General features: G+C 42.5%; 1 protein-coding gene across 1 annotated transcript; it reads left to right on the top strand.

Annotated features, from left to right (window-relative positions):
* Nucleotides 1–221: 221 nt before the first annotated feature.
* dusp5 (dual specificity phosphatase 5) lies at nt 222–13,923 on the top strand. Its single transcript, XM_072479522.1, is given in 5 exon segments — nt 222–703; nt 5,834–5,991; nt 9,682–9,901; nt 11,262–11,502; nt 11,504–13,923. Coding segments are annotated over 5 exon segments (1,134 nt in total). The 5' UTR covers nt 222–339; the 3' UTR covers nt 11,655–13,923.
* Nucleotides 13,924–15,458: the final 1,535 nt, after the last annotated feature.

Below are 15,458 nucleotides of genomic sequence, written 5' to 3'. Positions count from 1 at the left end.
CCACTTCCTCCCGGCCTTCCAGCGAAAGGGGGTGGGGGGGGCGTGGTTGTCGGGCGGCGACCTGGGCTCCAAATATGGGAATCGCCGCCGCGTCACAATCCCTATAAGGAGTCCCCGTGACGTCACGGCCCGTATATGGGCATCTACGTCAGACCGGCAGTCTCCGCCCCCCCCCCCGCCTATATAAAGGCCGCCCGGGGATCACCCTCACCAGACTGATACACAGCGCGCCCGCGAGCGGAGAAAATATCACCCTCGCAACTGAAAACGGGGGAAGTTTTTTTTTCATAACCCCCCCAAACCCAACCTCTCCCCTCCAAAGCAAAAAAACATTTAAGCATGACGGTTTCGGGCATTGACGGCCAGCGCTTAAAGAAATTTATTCGGAAGCAAACGGGTAGGAGCCTGATCCTGGATTGCAGACCCTTCCTGTCCTTCGCGGCCTCCCACGTACATGGCTCGTACAGCGTGAACCTGAACTCGGTGGTGGTCCGCAGGTCGAGAGGGGGCTCCGTGCCCTTGCAGTTCGTCATCCCGGACGAGAGAGCCAGAGCCCGCCTCCGGGAGGGCAGGGTGTCCACCGTGGTGATCCTGGACGAGAGAACATCGCAGAGTCCGAGACCCAGCAAGGACGGCACTGCGCAGATCGCGATAAGCACCTTAGCCGCTGTCACATCAACAGCCAGGATCTATTTCCTTAAAGGTGAGAGAGATTGAGATGCAAATAACCCGTGTATCAAACCTTGTAAAGAACCTCTGCAGTTTGGTGCTAGCGATTCCCTTTTGTAATTTCCAGTACATACTAGTGTAGCCATTGGTGCTGATTGCAGTCTTTTGAGTAACCCCCATCTTTTGTGGCGTTAAACAGTCCATTTTAAAATATTGTATCTAATAATAAACTGCCAGTCAAAAATGTAACGTTTCAGAGAATGCTGTTGATTTTTTTTTTAAAAACCAATGTTGCACGGATTTTACGACTATGGGCCGTTTAAAACCTCGTGCAACATTGGGATCACGGCGTCCTTAGAAGTAAGGTTTAGGTCTGAGATTGCACTCTGGGTTGTATGAGTGGAGGAGTTCACCTACATCGAATAACTTGGCTAAGCGCTTCTAATATTCCTGAACGACGTTCAAAAGCAGCAGGTTTCGGGAACTAGACTAGGAACAGGAACTGAGAGACACAACCTGGAACACCGCATTGAGGGGTATGCAAATTACCACCATCCATCTCTTCCCCCTTCCCTCGCCCCCGCCACGAAACTGGGACTGAAATGATGTGCAATTGACTAAAATGATAGGAAATTGAGTGGGTGTCCAGTTGGAAATTCCTTGGGAGTTTTAAAGAAAACACACCCCATGATTGAAACAAGTTCAGAATATATTGGACATTTACAGTAAATTAGTCACGTTGAAAGGAAAGACCTCGGTTTATGTTTCAGGTGTGACTGTTGGAAGTCACTTCACTGCTGGTCACGTATGCAGAGTCACACCCAAAGCATCATTTCACCTTTTTTGTTTTTTTTAAACATGCTGTACATTCTTATGTTTTATATATTGTTCAGTGGTTGTTCCTTGAGGCTAATGGAGGAAAATCAGATCTGTAGGGAGAGCAGAGTTGTAAGTGCCAACCAGACATATTGGGCTGAAAAGATCTTTTATTCTATAAGCCTCGATAACATTACAGTAAAATAAAAACCGAATCCTGCCTGTTTTAGCTACATAGCCATTCCACTGAGTTTGCATTGTCATTGTATCGTATGTATTGCATCAGTCTACTGGTGCTGCGAGGCAATCCAGGTCCTTCGGTATCAATTGCAACAGCAATTTGATTTGATTCCATTTAGCAATGTACCGAACACCAGTGGGAAAAATAGCACTTCCCTACAAAGAAACGGGATATCCTGTCAAGCACCCAATTACCATTCCCCAAACTGATCCAAGGCGATCATCAATTTGTTTTCTATTTGTAAAGTGGGAAGTGATATTTGATAACTTGTGTTCCTTTTTCTTTAAATTGCCATTAGAGAGGGTAGATTTGTTGCACCTGTAACAGTGATTTCTATCACAAATAATTGTGTTTGCTATTCCCACACCGGTGAAAATGAGGCCAGTTTTACTGACATCAAGTGGACTCTTCTCAATCACACCGACATGTACAAATCTGTCCACCCTTGGGATGGACATGGTCAACTGTCCGCCGAATGGACAGATTGTTGGCTTTTTCCCTCCGTCGAAATAAAGTAGGTAGCCTCACAGTCTGTCAGAGAATTTGTTGCAATCAGCCTGTGTGATTTCTAAGAAGTGAGATGAATACCGTGGTTGCTGCTGTCTGCCAATGCAGCACCACATAATCACAATCCTGAGTGGACACTGTTTCTTTCACTAAAATCAATGGATTTTAAAATTCAATGAGTTCTGGGATAGGGGAATAGGCTGCGTCCCCTATTCACCCACAAAGATGAACTTTATCCGCTAGAAAATGAAGAACCTGGGGGAGGGGAAATACATATTGATTGTTTGTTGGCCGCCTATGTGCTAAAATTACTCTTTATTTTAAAAAAATCTTAGATATCCAGACCTAACATGGAAACTGGAAGGGGGGGGGGGGGGGGGGGTACTTGAGCAATGGTACAAATATGGAAATTACTCGAGGAAATCTGGAGCAACGCAACTTGCCTACCAAACCCACTCAACACACAGCCCAAGGATGATTAACCTCCTCCCACTCAATCTTTCTTTAAGCCAAGGAACAGTAAATTTCACCCCTGCTGGTGAAAGACAAATCAAACCAGTACTGTTCATATCTCTATAATTCCTGGCTCCACTTCGAAGGTGCTGTCTTTCAGATGAAACATTAAAACCGCGGTCCTGTCTGTCTGGTGGTTGCAGGAGGTCCTTTGACACTCTTGGGGGGGGGGGGGAAGGGAAATGTCCACTGGAGTCATCCCTGGTGGCTTGGCCAATATCTATCCCTCAATTAACATTGCAAAAAAATTAACATCACACGGTTGTTGTGGGAACTTGTTGAAATAGGGCAGAAGATTTTGCAGAGTAGGCCAACATGAAGTCATGAAAGGTGCTTTATGAATACAAGTTTTTATATACAAACATTTATTTATTTTTTCCTCAGCAGATGTTGATCTAACTCCCTCTTAAAAGCCTCAAATTATCTATCCTCTCTAGGAATTTATTTCATTTGGATTTAGACGTCCCTGAAAAACTGTCACAGAAGCCACTGCTTTTTAAAAATTCTTTCATGTAATGTGGGCCTCACTGAGGAGACCCAGCATTTGTTCCCCAATCCTAATTGCCCTTGAACTGACTGGCCATTTCAGAGGGAGGTTGAGACTCCACCACATTGCTGGAGTCGCATGTGCGGTAGCACAGTGGTCAGCACTGTTGCTTCACAGCGCCAGGGTCCCAGGTTTGATTCCTGACTTGGGTCGTTGTCTGTGTGGAGTCTGCATGTTCTCCCTGTGTCTGCATGGGTTTCCTCCGGGTGCCCCGGTTTCCTCCCACAAGTCCCTAAAGATGTGCTGTTAAGTGAATTTTCCCTGACTGTACCCGAACAGGCGCCAGAGAGTGGCGACTAGGGGCCTTTCACAGTAACTTCATTGCAGTGTTAATTTAAAAATGTAAGCCTACTTGTGACAATAATAAAGATGATTATTATTAAATGTAGAGTAGACTAGCCAGGTAAGGATGGCAGATTTCCTCCCCTGAAAGTCATTGGTGAACCAGATGGGGTTCTTCCAACAATCAATGCTAGTTTCACAGTGCCAGCTTTGAGACTAGCTTCCAATTCCAGGTTTTTAAATTAATTAATTGAACTCCAATCCCACCAGCTGCTGTGGTTGGATCCTAAACCTCTGGATTACCAGCCGAGTGACAGTACCAGAACACCATCATCTCCTCCAAGGGCAATGAGAAATTAGGGAGGCTATGGGAAAGAAGGTGTGACATTCAGTATTTCGGCATACGTTCATGGGCTGGAATACTATCTTATTATATTGGATGCGTCACAGCAGTTGGGCGTGAAGTGATAATTAAGTATGTATCATGTAGCAGAAACTGATATCAGCACTGAAGACTGTTGGTGAGCACACCAGTGAGCAATAGGTTGGAAATTTATCTGAAGGCAGTGTTTGGGCAGGAAAATTCATAAGCTTGTAAGGACTGAATCATTTATGGGTAGGTGATAAAACCTTCCCACTATCCATCCCTGCTGCCCACGGTTATTAATCAGAATGTTGCGCTGGCATAAAATGTTTGCTTTTAGATATAAATTTGGAGCAGTGTTATTGAAAAATAAACAACATTTGGTAATAAAGGATGAAATGAGTATGAATTCTTACAAGAAAAAAGGTGAAATAAGGCATTGAGTAATTGACTGGGCAAGTTTCATGACTCACATTTCAGTGCCTGAAGCTCCCATTAGTAATAGATCATTTCTGTACTGCATATCAGTTGGCTAATTCACTACATTCAGTGCCAGTCAAAATGTTTCAGCCAGCAAAGGCAGCTGATGGTGGAATCCACAGAGATTGTGGTGTTGATGGCTTTCAATTCCGTTTGTATCGTGTGTTTACTATGAAACCTTGCTGCCCAGCTTAAACATGGCCCAAAGGGCCACAGCATCAATTTTGATATACTCTGTTCTTATTGAATTTGCTTTTTATAAATCCAAATGACTTCTTTCCTTTTCTACCAAAGTATGGCGATTCAATTACAGACAATTCACTCAATTTGATACCAAATGCTTCTGCTGGCAGTAGTGTTGTGCGTGTGGTGGTGTCAAATTTTGTTTGGGAGTCACTCTTGGAGAAGCCCCTGTGCTAATGAAGGGCTGTATGAAGGCAGTTACCGCATTAAAATAGTCTAAGACCTGGGATATTAATGACGGTGATTTTCTTGTCATCCCTGTGTCCTCTGTTGTTTGCATTCTCCGAGGCTCTACTGGTCTGCTCTGGCTCCTCTTCACCCTCCCATTTACTCACACAGCCTGCCTTTCTTGCATTCTGTAAGATCATTGTGTGCTTTCCAGGCAAGGATGTTGTATTTAACAGAAGGGACATAAAGAAGAGAAAGAAAATAAACACCTTGACCCATCCCCCAAAAGTGGGGATGGTGGCACAGAGGGAATGTCAGTGGGCTAGGAGCCCAGACTCCTGCTTTTAGAGGCACAAGTTCAAATCCCACCATCAGCTGCTAAAATTTAATTTTAGGATGGCACGGTGGTTAGCGCTGCTGCCTCACAGTGCCAGGGACCGAGGCTCGATGCCGGCCTTGGGTGACTGTGTGGAGTTTGCACATCCCCCCCCCCCCAAACCATGTCTGCGTGGGTTTCCTCCGGGTGCTCCGGTTTCCTCCCACAGTCCAAAGATGTGCAGGTTAGGTGGACTGGTCGTGCTAAATTGCCCCTTAAGTGTCCAATAAAAAGGTTAGTTGGGGTTATGAGAATAGGGTGGGGGTGTGGGCCTCGGGAGGGTGCTCTTTCAGAGGGTCGGTATAGACTCATTGGGCTGAATGGCCACTGTCAGTATGCTATACTAAAAACCTCCCAAGTATTCTGCTTTGTATTTTTAATTTATGGAATTTAGCATGCCCTATTGCAGGTATTCAATTTGATGACAACCATATCTTTTACATGAGAAAAGACGCAAATCCAAAGCCAAGGAACAATATTAATCCAGTCTCTTAAAGCCTAGAGTTGGCAAACCTGAGTGTTCTTCTGCACAAGAGAGAGGTTACAGCTGAATGTTCCTTTTTGTTGTTGGATCAGGGTTGAAAGACGCAAGTGTGAACAGTTTTCTACTTTGGTCTCTGTCTACAGGAGGCTATGAAGACTTTCACTCTCAGTATCCGGAATGTTGCAGCGAGCTAAAGCCCAGCTTGAACTACACCAGTGTGCAAGAGGTTAAAGAAACCGATGCAAGCCGTACGAACCAACATGAAAAGCCCTGCAGCAACCGCAGACCAGTCTATGATCAGGTGTGTAAGGCTGGAGAATAAACACTGAGCCCTGTGCCGAGGGACAGACTAACTTTAGAGTACAATTCCTTTCACAAGTGCCGCAGAAGAGGAAACAACATCAGAACGAGTTGTTTTTTTAAAGTCACTGCTCGTAATTGTCATCACTGCATGACATCACTGCCATAATTGGGTCCGCATATAAATGAGCTCTAAAGGTTGGCTCTTGAATCAAAGACCGTGCGAACGAGTAACGTAGGAAGGTGTTTTTTTTTCTTGAACCAGTTCCTGTTTCCTGAGGGTTTTTACGTGCGTTATTTTAAGGGGTTTTCTGTTTCGTTTGACTTCCCTATTTTGCTTCTGCTTTGCATAAAAGACTGTTCCTGTTATCTCTGTGAATTGTGTCCTGTGTTTTTGACTGGTGCTGGAAGTGGGTGTTTTATTAGTTCAGTTTGAACAAACCAGAGCGAATATACGTTTGAATTAACAGATGATTTTCATTAAAACAGACGCTGAAAATTGACAGTTTTTAAAATAAATGACTTGAATTTATATTGCATAAGGTGGTGTTATCAGCGTTACAAAATAGCCGACATAACAGACGACATAAGTTCATTTGTGCAGGGCAAGCTCCCAGAAAGAGCAGTGTGATAATAACCAGATCATCTTTTTTTGATGTTGTTGATTGAGGAATAAATATTGGGGAGGGCACCAGGGAGAACTCGGCCTGCTCCTGTCATGGGACCTTTCATATCCAACTGAGGGCAAACAGGGCCTCAATTTACGACCTCATCTAAGAGTTGACATCCCCGACGGTGCAATTTTTCTTGTTACTGTATTGGGGTGCCAGCCTAGATTTTAATGCTTAAGTTATTAAATCCATGACTTTTTTTAAATTTAGAGTATCCAATTCTTTTTTTTCCAATTAAGGGGTAATTTAGCGTGGCTAATTCACCTATCCTGCACATCTTTGGGTTGTGGGGGTGAAACCCACGCAGACCGGGGAGAATGTGCAAACTCCACATGGACGGTGACCCGAGGCAGGGATTGAACCCGGGTCCTCAGCGCCATGAGGCAGCAGTGCTAGCCACTGTGCTGCCCAAGTCCACAACTTTCTGACTGAGTTCAAGAGCGCTACTGAAATCCAAATTAATATCAGAACCTTTGTGCACTTTGCTCCCCATCTTTCTCTCCCTCCCTCTCGAAAGTGAAGCCTGACATTCACAATTTAACTTGAACCAGAGATTGAATTACATCACATGAGGTAGTGAAAAACACCTTTCAGGTCATTTGTAATCAAATGTTGAAATAATGCCAGTACTGTCTGCCGTCAGTGGCATCATAAAATCAAATTGTGGCGCATATATTTTTGCCTGTTCCACTTTACTAGATTTTTTGAGAGCATGGCTAAATAACTTGAAAGGGTTACGGGAGATTGCATGATATCTGGCATACGGAAAGCATCTTGGAGTCTGGCACGAGTATGTGAAATGTATTGCAGTCAAATGAGTTTTCAAATGAAGTTAATCTGTTTTTTTGTGTCTCCTGACTGGAGTCTCCGGGTAATAAATGAGTTAGAGCTAGTGGAAATGATAGCACACTTTTTCTTGTTCTGTTCAAAATTAAATGAACATTTAATATATCAATTAATCTTAATAAAACATTTCTATTTCTGTATAGTAATTGTTTTTTGCACTAAACAAAGAAGGTAGCTAACCTTTTGAGGTCAGATTATTTTTGTTTACACTAATCCCATATGCGTCAAAGTTTTATACCAGAGTGAATCCTGTGCACTTTCCATTCCACAACAAGATGACGCCATACATTGCACAAGCACAAAATCTCACCCCCATCACTCCAATGATTTCCATAGCTAAAGGGTAGAGAATCTGTTCAACAAATTGAGTTCTGACGCGAGATCTGATAGGTGGGTGGCCCATGAGTTAGGTAAAAATGTGACTCTCTGATGGCGGAGTCTCCAGAGATTGAGTCATTTATTTTAAGGAGCACTGTTGATGGCAGACAAACTCTGTCTATATCATAAACGGCATTCATCGGTGTAAAAAAACGCCTTTTAGTTTCACTTCTTTTTAGACCTACCCAAGTGCATATGTCAGGGATTTGCTACAATATAATCCGCATCGAGGAAGTATATCAAAATGGCTCAAAGATTTCTTGTCTTTTCTTTCTCCGTGTTGGAAGCACCTGGACCTTCGCTGTAATGGCACATAGGCAATTACAGATCCACCATTTTGTTAAACATGTTGGTTCATAAACATTCTGATCCACCATGTGGTTCCAACATTGACAAGATAGAAGATCTTCAGTTGTGTAAATGCCCAACCCCTTAGAATGGGAGCTGCTTACTGAATACTGTGTGAAGTGAAAAAGCAGGAAGAGGAATGGTGTACAAGTGTAAACTTGGCATTAATATGAGATATTTGAAATATTATAACCAAACTAAGATAGGCCAAAAATCACATCTGTAATAAATATCCTAAAAGAATAGTTTCATGTCAATCCATATCATGCTTTCAATTGCAATTAGCGCTCTCCAGCTAGACTGATCATCACTGTGGGTCACTTGTACTCACTGATGCAAGTGTCCATGTAGCTAAAGCTGTCTGCCACTTTAGTTGGATGGGTAGGATGTGGAGATGTGACGGAAGTCTTCCTTTAGCACTGTTTCCTCAGTTAATTAGTAAGCACAGCAGTACTGGGCTCCTAAAACAACCTCTGGAAACTGTTTACGTTCCTGATTACACAGACGTGGTTGGAGCATTGCCTTCCCAATGGCAATGTTACTGCAGTTCAGCTGTTTCAGCATAGTCTTTATTTTAGCTTCTATCCTGGAGCTGAGTCTATATTGCATTCACTTTGGAATGATATGGACAATAAGAGGTAGGATTCAAGTGGGGAAGTGACATAAGTCAGGACACATTGGTGTTCTTATATTTTGGAAAGCACACTCCTTTCACAAATTCCAGAAGGTACCAAGCTTGAATTGTTTTTCTGCGTAGGGACTGATAATCTGATATGAAACCACTATTTTCCAACCACAACAATTTTTATATTTACATAGTGCCTTTAATGTAACAAAGGCTCTTCACAGGAGCCTTTGTTATAGAACAAAGTATGACATCAAGCCACAAAAGGATATATTGGGTCAGATGATGAAAAACATCATCACCAAGGCCCTATAGAATTAAAGTGAGGCTTCTTCACAAATAATCCAACCCCTTTATAATTTGACTAATTTACCATTTACTTTCCTAATTGTGTTTAATGTACTGTGATATGTGTACAAGGACACCAAGATCCCTCTGAGTACCAACTTTTCTCACTTTTTCAAAATGTTAAATAAAACTCTGCTTTTCTATTTTTCCTGCCAAAGAGAGAATTTCACATTTCTCCACATTTCATTCCTATGCCATTTTCTTGCCAACTCACTTAACCTGTCCAAATCCAACCGTAATCTATTTGCCCAGGAACTCATGAGAATGATGTGTGGTCTAGAAAGGCGAGGCTGAATATTAGGCAATTAAAAAGATCCATGTTTTTGAGGTGGTGTCTCTCTTCAATATAAACCTCTTTAATCACCGACTGAAATTCTTGTATAATTACTTTGTCACTATTGTGACTTTACAATGCAATTGTGTTTCTTTCACTCTCTTCATATTATTTATCATGTTTGTTGTGTTAATTTTCCAGGGGAAACCTGTTGAAATCCTGCCTTTTCTATACCTGGGTAGCGCTTACCATGCCTCCAGACCAGACTTTCTAGATGATCTCCACATCAGTGCTCTGTTGAATGTGTCTCGTGACTGTGCGGAGTACTTCAAAAGCAAATATCATTACAAGTTCATCCCTGTAGAAGATAGTGCAACTGCAGACATGAGTTCCCATTTCCAGGAAGCAATAGACTTCATTGGTATGTAACTATCATGTGGATTTTGTTTCTTTCACAATTAACTTTTAATATCTGTTGGGAAAAGGCTTTTCTTTTATCAATTTTGGTCATTATCCTGTGAACAGTGTCACTTTTACATGACTGGGTGGGTCCTTTTCATACAGATGCAAATTTCTTGTGACTTCGAAGAATTCATTCTATTCGACTTTGCTTCCCCTTCCACATTAAACTCATAAAAAGGAGACCTGAATGGGAATGTCCATTTCATTCCAATTGATCACAGAAATTGGGATAATATTTCAAGGACCAATAGTGATGAGAGTCAGTAATTTTTTTTTCTTCTCTTTTGAGATAGAAAACTCCAATTTTATTAACTATTTCTCTTCTTTCCAAATTCAAACCTTGCTAGTAATTCACCAGACTTCAATATAGTTCTAATAGGTCAAGGTGCTTTGAGAGCCCACCCTTCTTAATTGATTTGGCCTGGGTGTTGTTAGAGTTGGAGCTGCACTCATCCAGGCCTGGGATGAGGACCTGAGCTGTGCCTTCTCAGGATTTGAATCAGCAACAACTGAATATTCAGCCTCTGACTTGCTATTTTAATCACAGTATTTATGTCTGGTACAGTTTCTGCTCAGTGGCGACCACCAAGATATTAATGGGTGAGAAATTCAGTGATGGTACCAAATGTCAAGGGGACTTTCTGTTGTTGGAGATGATCATTGTCCGACACTGATGTGACCAAAATCTGAATGTGGTCCTGGTCTTGCTGCATGTGGGGCAAGGACTGCTTCATTATCTGAGGAGCTTCGAGTGGAACATTGTGCAATTATCAACAAACATTCTTACTTTAGAGCTTAAAGTGACCGCAGTGGAGCTGTTTTTGGCCTCTGTGCCTGTGAACTAGAGCGAGAGAAATAAATCCGACAATATCCAGCAATTCCTGATGGAAAATGTGAATATGTGGATTTTGCACAAGAACAGAATTGGGCTTAGCCATGATGGCCATAATGAATAACTCACCATGTGTTCAGGCTCACCTATTTAAAATAGTCATTTGGATGTAGTAATGGAGGTTGTCCAACAGCGATGAAACTGTACCTCAACCTCAGTTTAAGTTAACACCTTAACAAATGGAGGCGATAAATTGGAAAAAAATAAGGGGGGCAGAAATTTTAACTATTGAATATAGTTTTACCAAGTAGATGCTTTTGGCCTTCTTGGCTAAAGCATCTTTTAGACTTTGCAGTTGGCAATTTTCTACATAGTGTAACATTACCTAACCTCGTTGAAGACATGTTAACTGTGCTGCACTGGATTATCAAATAGTTTGGGATTATACATTAATGATCAGTTAAATTGAGCTAATGTTATTTTGCAGATCATGTGAAACACGCAGGAGGGAAGGTCCTAGTCCACTGTGAAGCAGGTATTTCCAGGTCACCCACAATCTGTTTGGCCTATCTCATGAGGTCTAAGGAGCTACGATTGGAAGAAGCCTTTGACTACATTAAAGAACGAAGAAGTACTATTTCTCCCAATTTTGGATTCATGAACCAGCTATTGCAGTACGAATCTGAAATCCTCTCCCTCACCCCGACCGTCAAATCCTGCAAAAGAGAGAGTGTCCTGCTCGGCAGAGGAACTGACGTACAACAAAAGTTTGGAAAGTTCAGTCTACACTTTCCCCAGTTCACTTTTGAGTACAGTACCAATACTGTCACCAGCCCATCAGTTTGAATTCAGTCCGATAAAGGTATCTCTGTCCTGCTGAAATACAAGGGCCACATCACAAACTTCGGAATGAAAGAAATACAAGTGATGATGGATTGCTGAAACAAAGGCGAATCCTGGCTGCTTTTGAGCAGTCTCATCAATTCCTGCAGTATTTTGTGCTTGCCCAGCTTAGCCCTCCATCTTGCGACGTTTGCCCAACGTCAGCAACCAAATCAGGTCGGCACATTTTCTGGACAAAAGCTGCATGGAACCCGTGGCCATGCCTATGTGGAGTAGGCATACGATCGTAACATGAGAGCATCAAGATGGAATGGGAAGGCAGCTCAATACCTTGCCTGAATGGAGTTTACGTTGATTATCATCTTGGTTACATGTACCACATCAGATCAACATGTACCACATCAGATCAACATCCACCTAGCCTTTTGTAGCTAGGATCTTTCACTGTTCTGTGACTCCAGTATTCTGAGTAAATCAATGCAGACCAAAGGTAGCATAAACAGTGTATTCAATGCTTCTGTATTTAACTATTTCTATCAATTCAGGGCTATGTGTTCTTGTCTTAGTATCGAACAATTGCATGAACAGACTCTGTTTTATATGTGCTGTGTTATACTAGATAGAACGAGTAAATGTTGTCAATGTATTTAAAGAAAAGAGCCATAACTCAAAAGAATGGGGAGGGACAGTTCGAATCCTTTATCAATGGCCATGATCTGTGATCTTTGTTCTGGGTTTAGAGTTTCAGAATAAAGGCCTGATTCAGGATTTTAGTCTCTGCACCTCCACTTCAGATACAAGCCAAATTGAAATGAATTAATTAAATGAAAATCAGCTTTTACCCCAATGTGAGATTTCACCTTGTTCTGCAGCATCAACAACCTATTTTGCATGGTCACTAAGTTTCAAAACCATAGGGTTGAGCCCAAGGGACCATAGCTGTATACCTTTAACATATACACATTTATTATAGATCATCTACAACAAATTAGTGAATTATTCTTGAAAAGGAAGAACTTACATTTATATAGTATCCTTCACACCTATAGGATGTCCCACGATAAAAGGATACATTTGGAAGTATGGTTGCTGTTGCTGTGGAGGTAAACACAGCAGACAATTTTGCACAGAGCAAAGTCCCACAATTGGCAATGAGGTAAATGACCAGATGCTTGAGGGATCAATTTTGGCAGGACACCAGGATAATCCCCTGGGCTGTCTACATGCAGAGGCCCATCTGCAGCACCAAATTTGTGCCCGAGTGGGAATTTGAAGTCTACTTGTGCCTCACTGCCTCCACCGCAGAGGGAATCACTGCAACCTCCTCTCATGGTTCAGCCTGGAGTGGGATGGAGCAGGATTTAATACCTGTATTAAACCCTCACACTGTATTATTGAGCCTCCCTAGTCTAAATCTGCCCCATCACACCATTTTATGTTGTCTGCAGATCGATACTGAAATCTAGACTATCAAACTCATTCATTTATATAGTATCCTCAGTGGTTAGCACAGTTGCTTCACCGCTCAGGGTCACTGTCTGTGCGGGGGCTGCACATTCTTCCCATGTCTGCGTGGGTTTCCTTTGGGTGCTCTAGTTTCCTCCCACAGTCCCAAGTGCAGGCTCGGTGGATTGGCTATGCTAAATTGCCCTTAGTGTCCAAAAAGGTTAGGTGGGGTTACGGGGATAGGGTTGAGGCGTGGGCTTAAGTAGGGTGCTCTTTCCAAGGGCTGGTGCAGACTCGATGGGCCAAATGGCCTCCTTCTGCACTGTAAATTCCATGATTTATTTCTGTACAATTTGTCACCTTTTTTTCCCTCCCAACCAAAACTGTTTTTATGAAGTTATTTTCCCTATATAAAAAAACAAGACAATGACGACTACTTAAGGTTGGATGTGTATATTTAGGTAACCCTACCACCTCATCACATGCGGGCGTGACTCATACCACCTCATGACTATATTAACACACTGCTACCTCTGAAGGTTGAAAATAAATGTTAATGTGATTTTAGGTGCTTTCTACAGTTACAATGATTTGAAACAACTTTTGAATCCCCTGTCCTGTTTTGCCAGCTGTCCTACTGGTATATTGTACAATTCTGAGAACTGAAATGGAGTCATTGATGTTAAGTTTGTCTCAGGATTTTGGGAATTAATCTATGAAGCCTGTAGATGTTTTCAGGGAATGTTGCAATATCCTATTGTAAATGAGCAATACACTTTGGGAATATGTGCAGTGCTGTTTATTTGTATGTTTCCCTATACCGTGTCAATAAAATATTTCAAATGGGGGGAAAAATACAAGTTGATTTGATATTTATTCTTTCGGGGGATGTGGACATCGCCTGCATTTATTTCCCATGATCCTGGTGGCTTTGCTAGGCCATTTCGGAGGGCAGTTGAAGCTACGGTGCTGTGGGTCTGGCGTTACATATGGGGCAGAGATGGATTTTCACAATTGACACCATCACTTTCAATTAAATTTTACCAGCCACTGAAGTGGGATTTGAACTTGTGTCCCTAAAGCCTGTGCTTCAGGATTAGTAGCCCACTGACATTATCGCTGTGCCCAGAGCCGGGATCGAACCTGGGACCTCTGCGCCGTGAGGCAGCAGGGCTAACCCACTGCGCCAGCTCCGGCTCTTTTTAAAGAGGTCTAATGTTGCATTTGATTATATAACCAGTCTTCATTCCTGTTGTTTTCGTGAAGCATATTTTAAGTAAGATAATGTAATGTAGCACACCCTTCATTTGCCAGACCCCAACGGGCTTCTGTGTTCACTGGACTAGGGTACCTTAACCGATTCGAGAATGAGCCTGTTATGTCTGCTAGTATGGATATAGAAATCAAGCTGTAAGTGGTAGAACGTTAAAGTATTGTAGTAAAGACGATCATTGACCACCTCTTTAACTGAGGAGCATTTAACCTCCACCCAATACCATTAAAGGATCTGTACTTTTCAATATTCACATCAAACTGGTACTTATTTTCATTTTATACCACTGACATAGAAGAAGGTTAAGAGCAGCAGCAGTTAAATGAGCACAAAATGCTCTTAAGGTGCCACAGATCAATAATAACACAGGCATACTCTCTTCCATTTAGATTACTGTGTATAGATGAAATCCTGAATGCCAGTGCAATGTTAGAAACTCTTCAAAACATTATTAACAATCGCCAAATATTAGTGCGCGCAGAAATGGTCAATAGTCCCAATTTAAAGGGTGGTTAGCACTGCTGCCCCATGGCGCTGAGGAGCCAGGTTTGATCCCGGCTCAGGGTCACTGTCCCTGTGGAGTTTGCACATTCTCGGTGTGGTTCTCACCCCCACAACTCAGATGCACAGGGTAAGTTGTTTGGCCATGCTAAGAGCAGGCCATTCGGCCCATTGAGTCTGCACCAACCCACTTAAGCCCTCACTTCCACCCTATCCCCGTAACCCAATAACCCCTCCTAACCTTTTTTTTGGTCACTAAGGACAATTTATCATGGCCAATCCACCTAACCTGCACCTCTTTGGACTGTGGGAGGAAACCGGAGCACCCGGAGGAAACCCACGCAGACACGGGGAGAACGTGCAGACCCTCGCACAGACAATGACCCAGCAGAGAATTGAACCTGGGACCCTGCCGCTGTGAAGCCACAGTGCTAATCATGTGCTCCCGTGCTGCCCCAAAAGGGGCATTAATTGATAAAAACAAAGTCCCAATTTAAACCTGTTTTGGAAGGTTTTTCAATAAAAGAGGAAAAAAAAGACTTGCTTGTCACAACCTCAGGACTTGCTTTATGGCCAATCAAGTACTTTAGTGCAAATATTATGTATGTTATGGCATGATGC

The sequence above is a fragment of the Scyliorhinus torazame genome, chromosome 16 (genome assembly GCF_047496885.1).
Source record: "Scyliorhinus torazame isolate Kashiwa2021f chromosome 16, sScyTor2.1, whole genome shotgun sequence".
NCBI lineage: Eukaryota > Metazoa > Chordata > Chondrichthyes > Carcharhiniformes > Scyliorhinidae > Scyliorhinus > Scyliorhinus torazame.
Note: the sequence above shows the minus strand (reverse complement) of the source record. Positions and strands in the feature narration are given on the sequence as shown.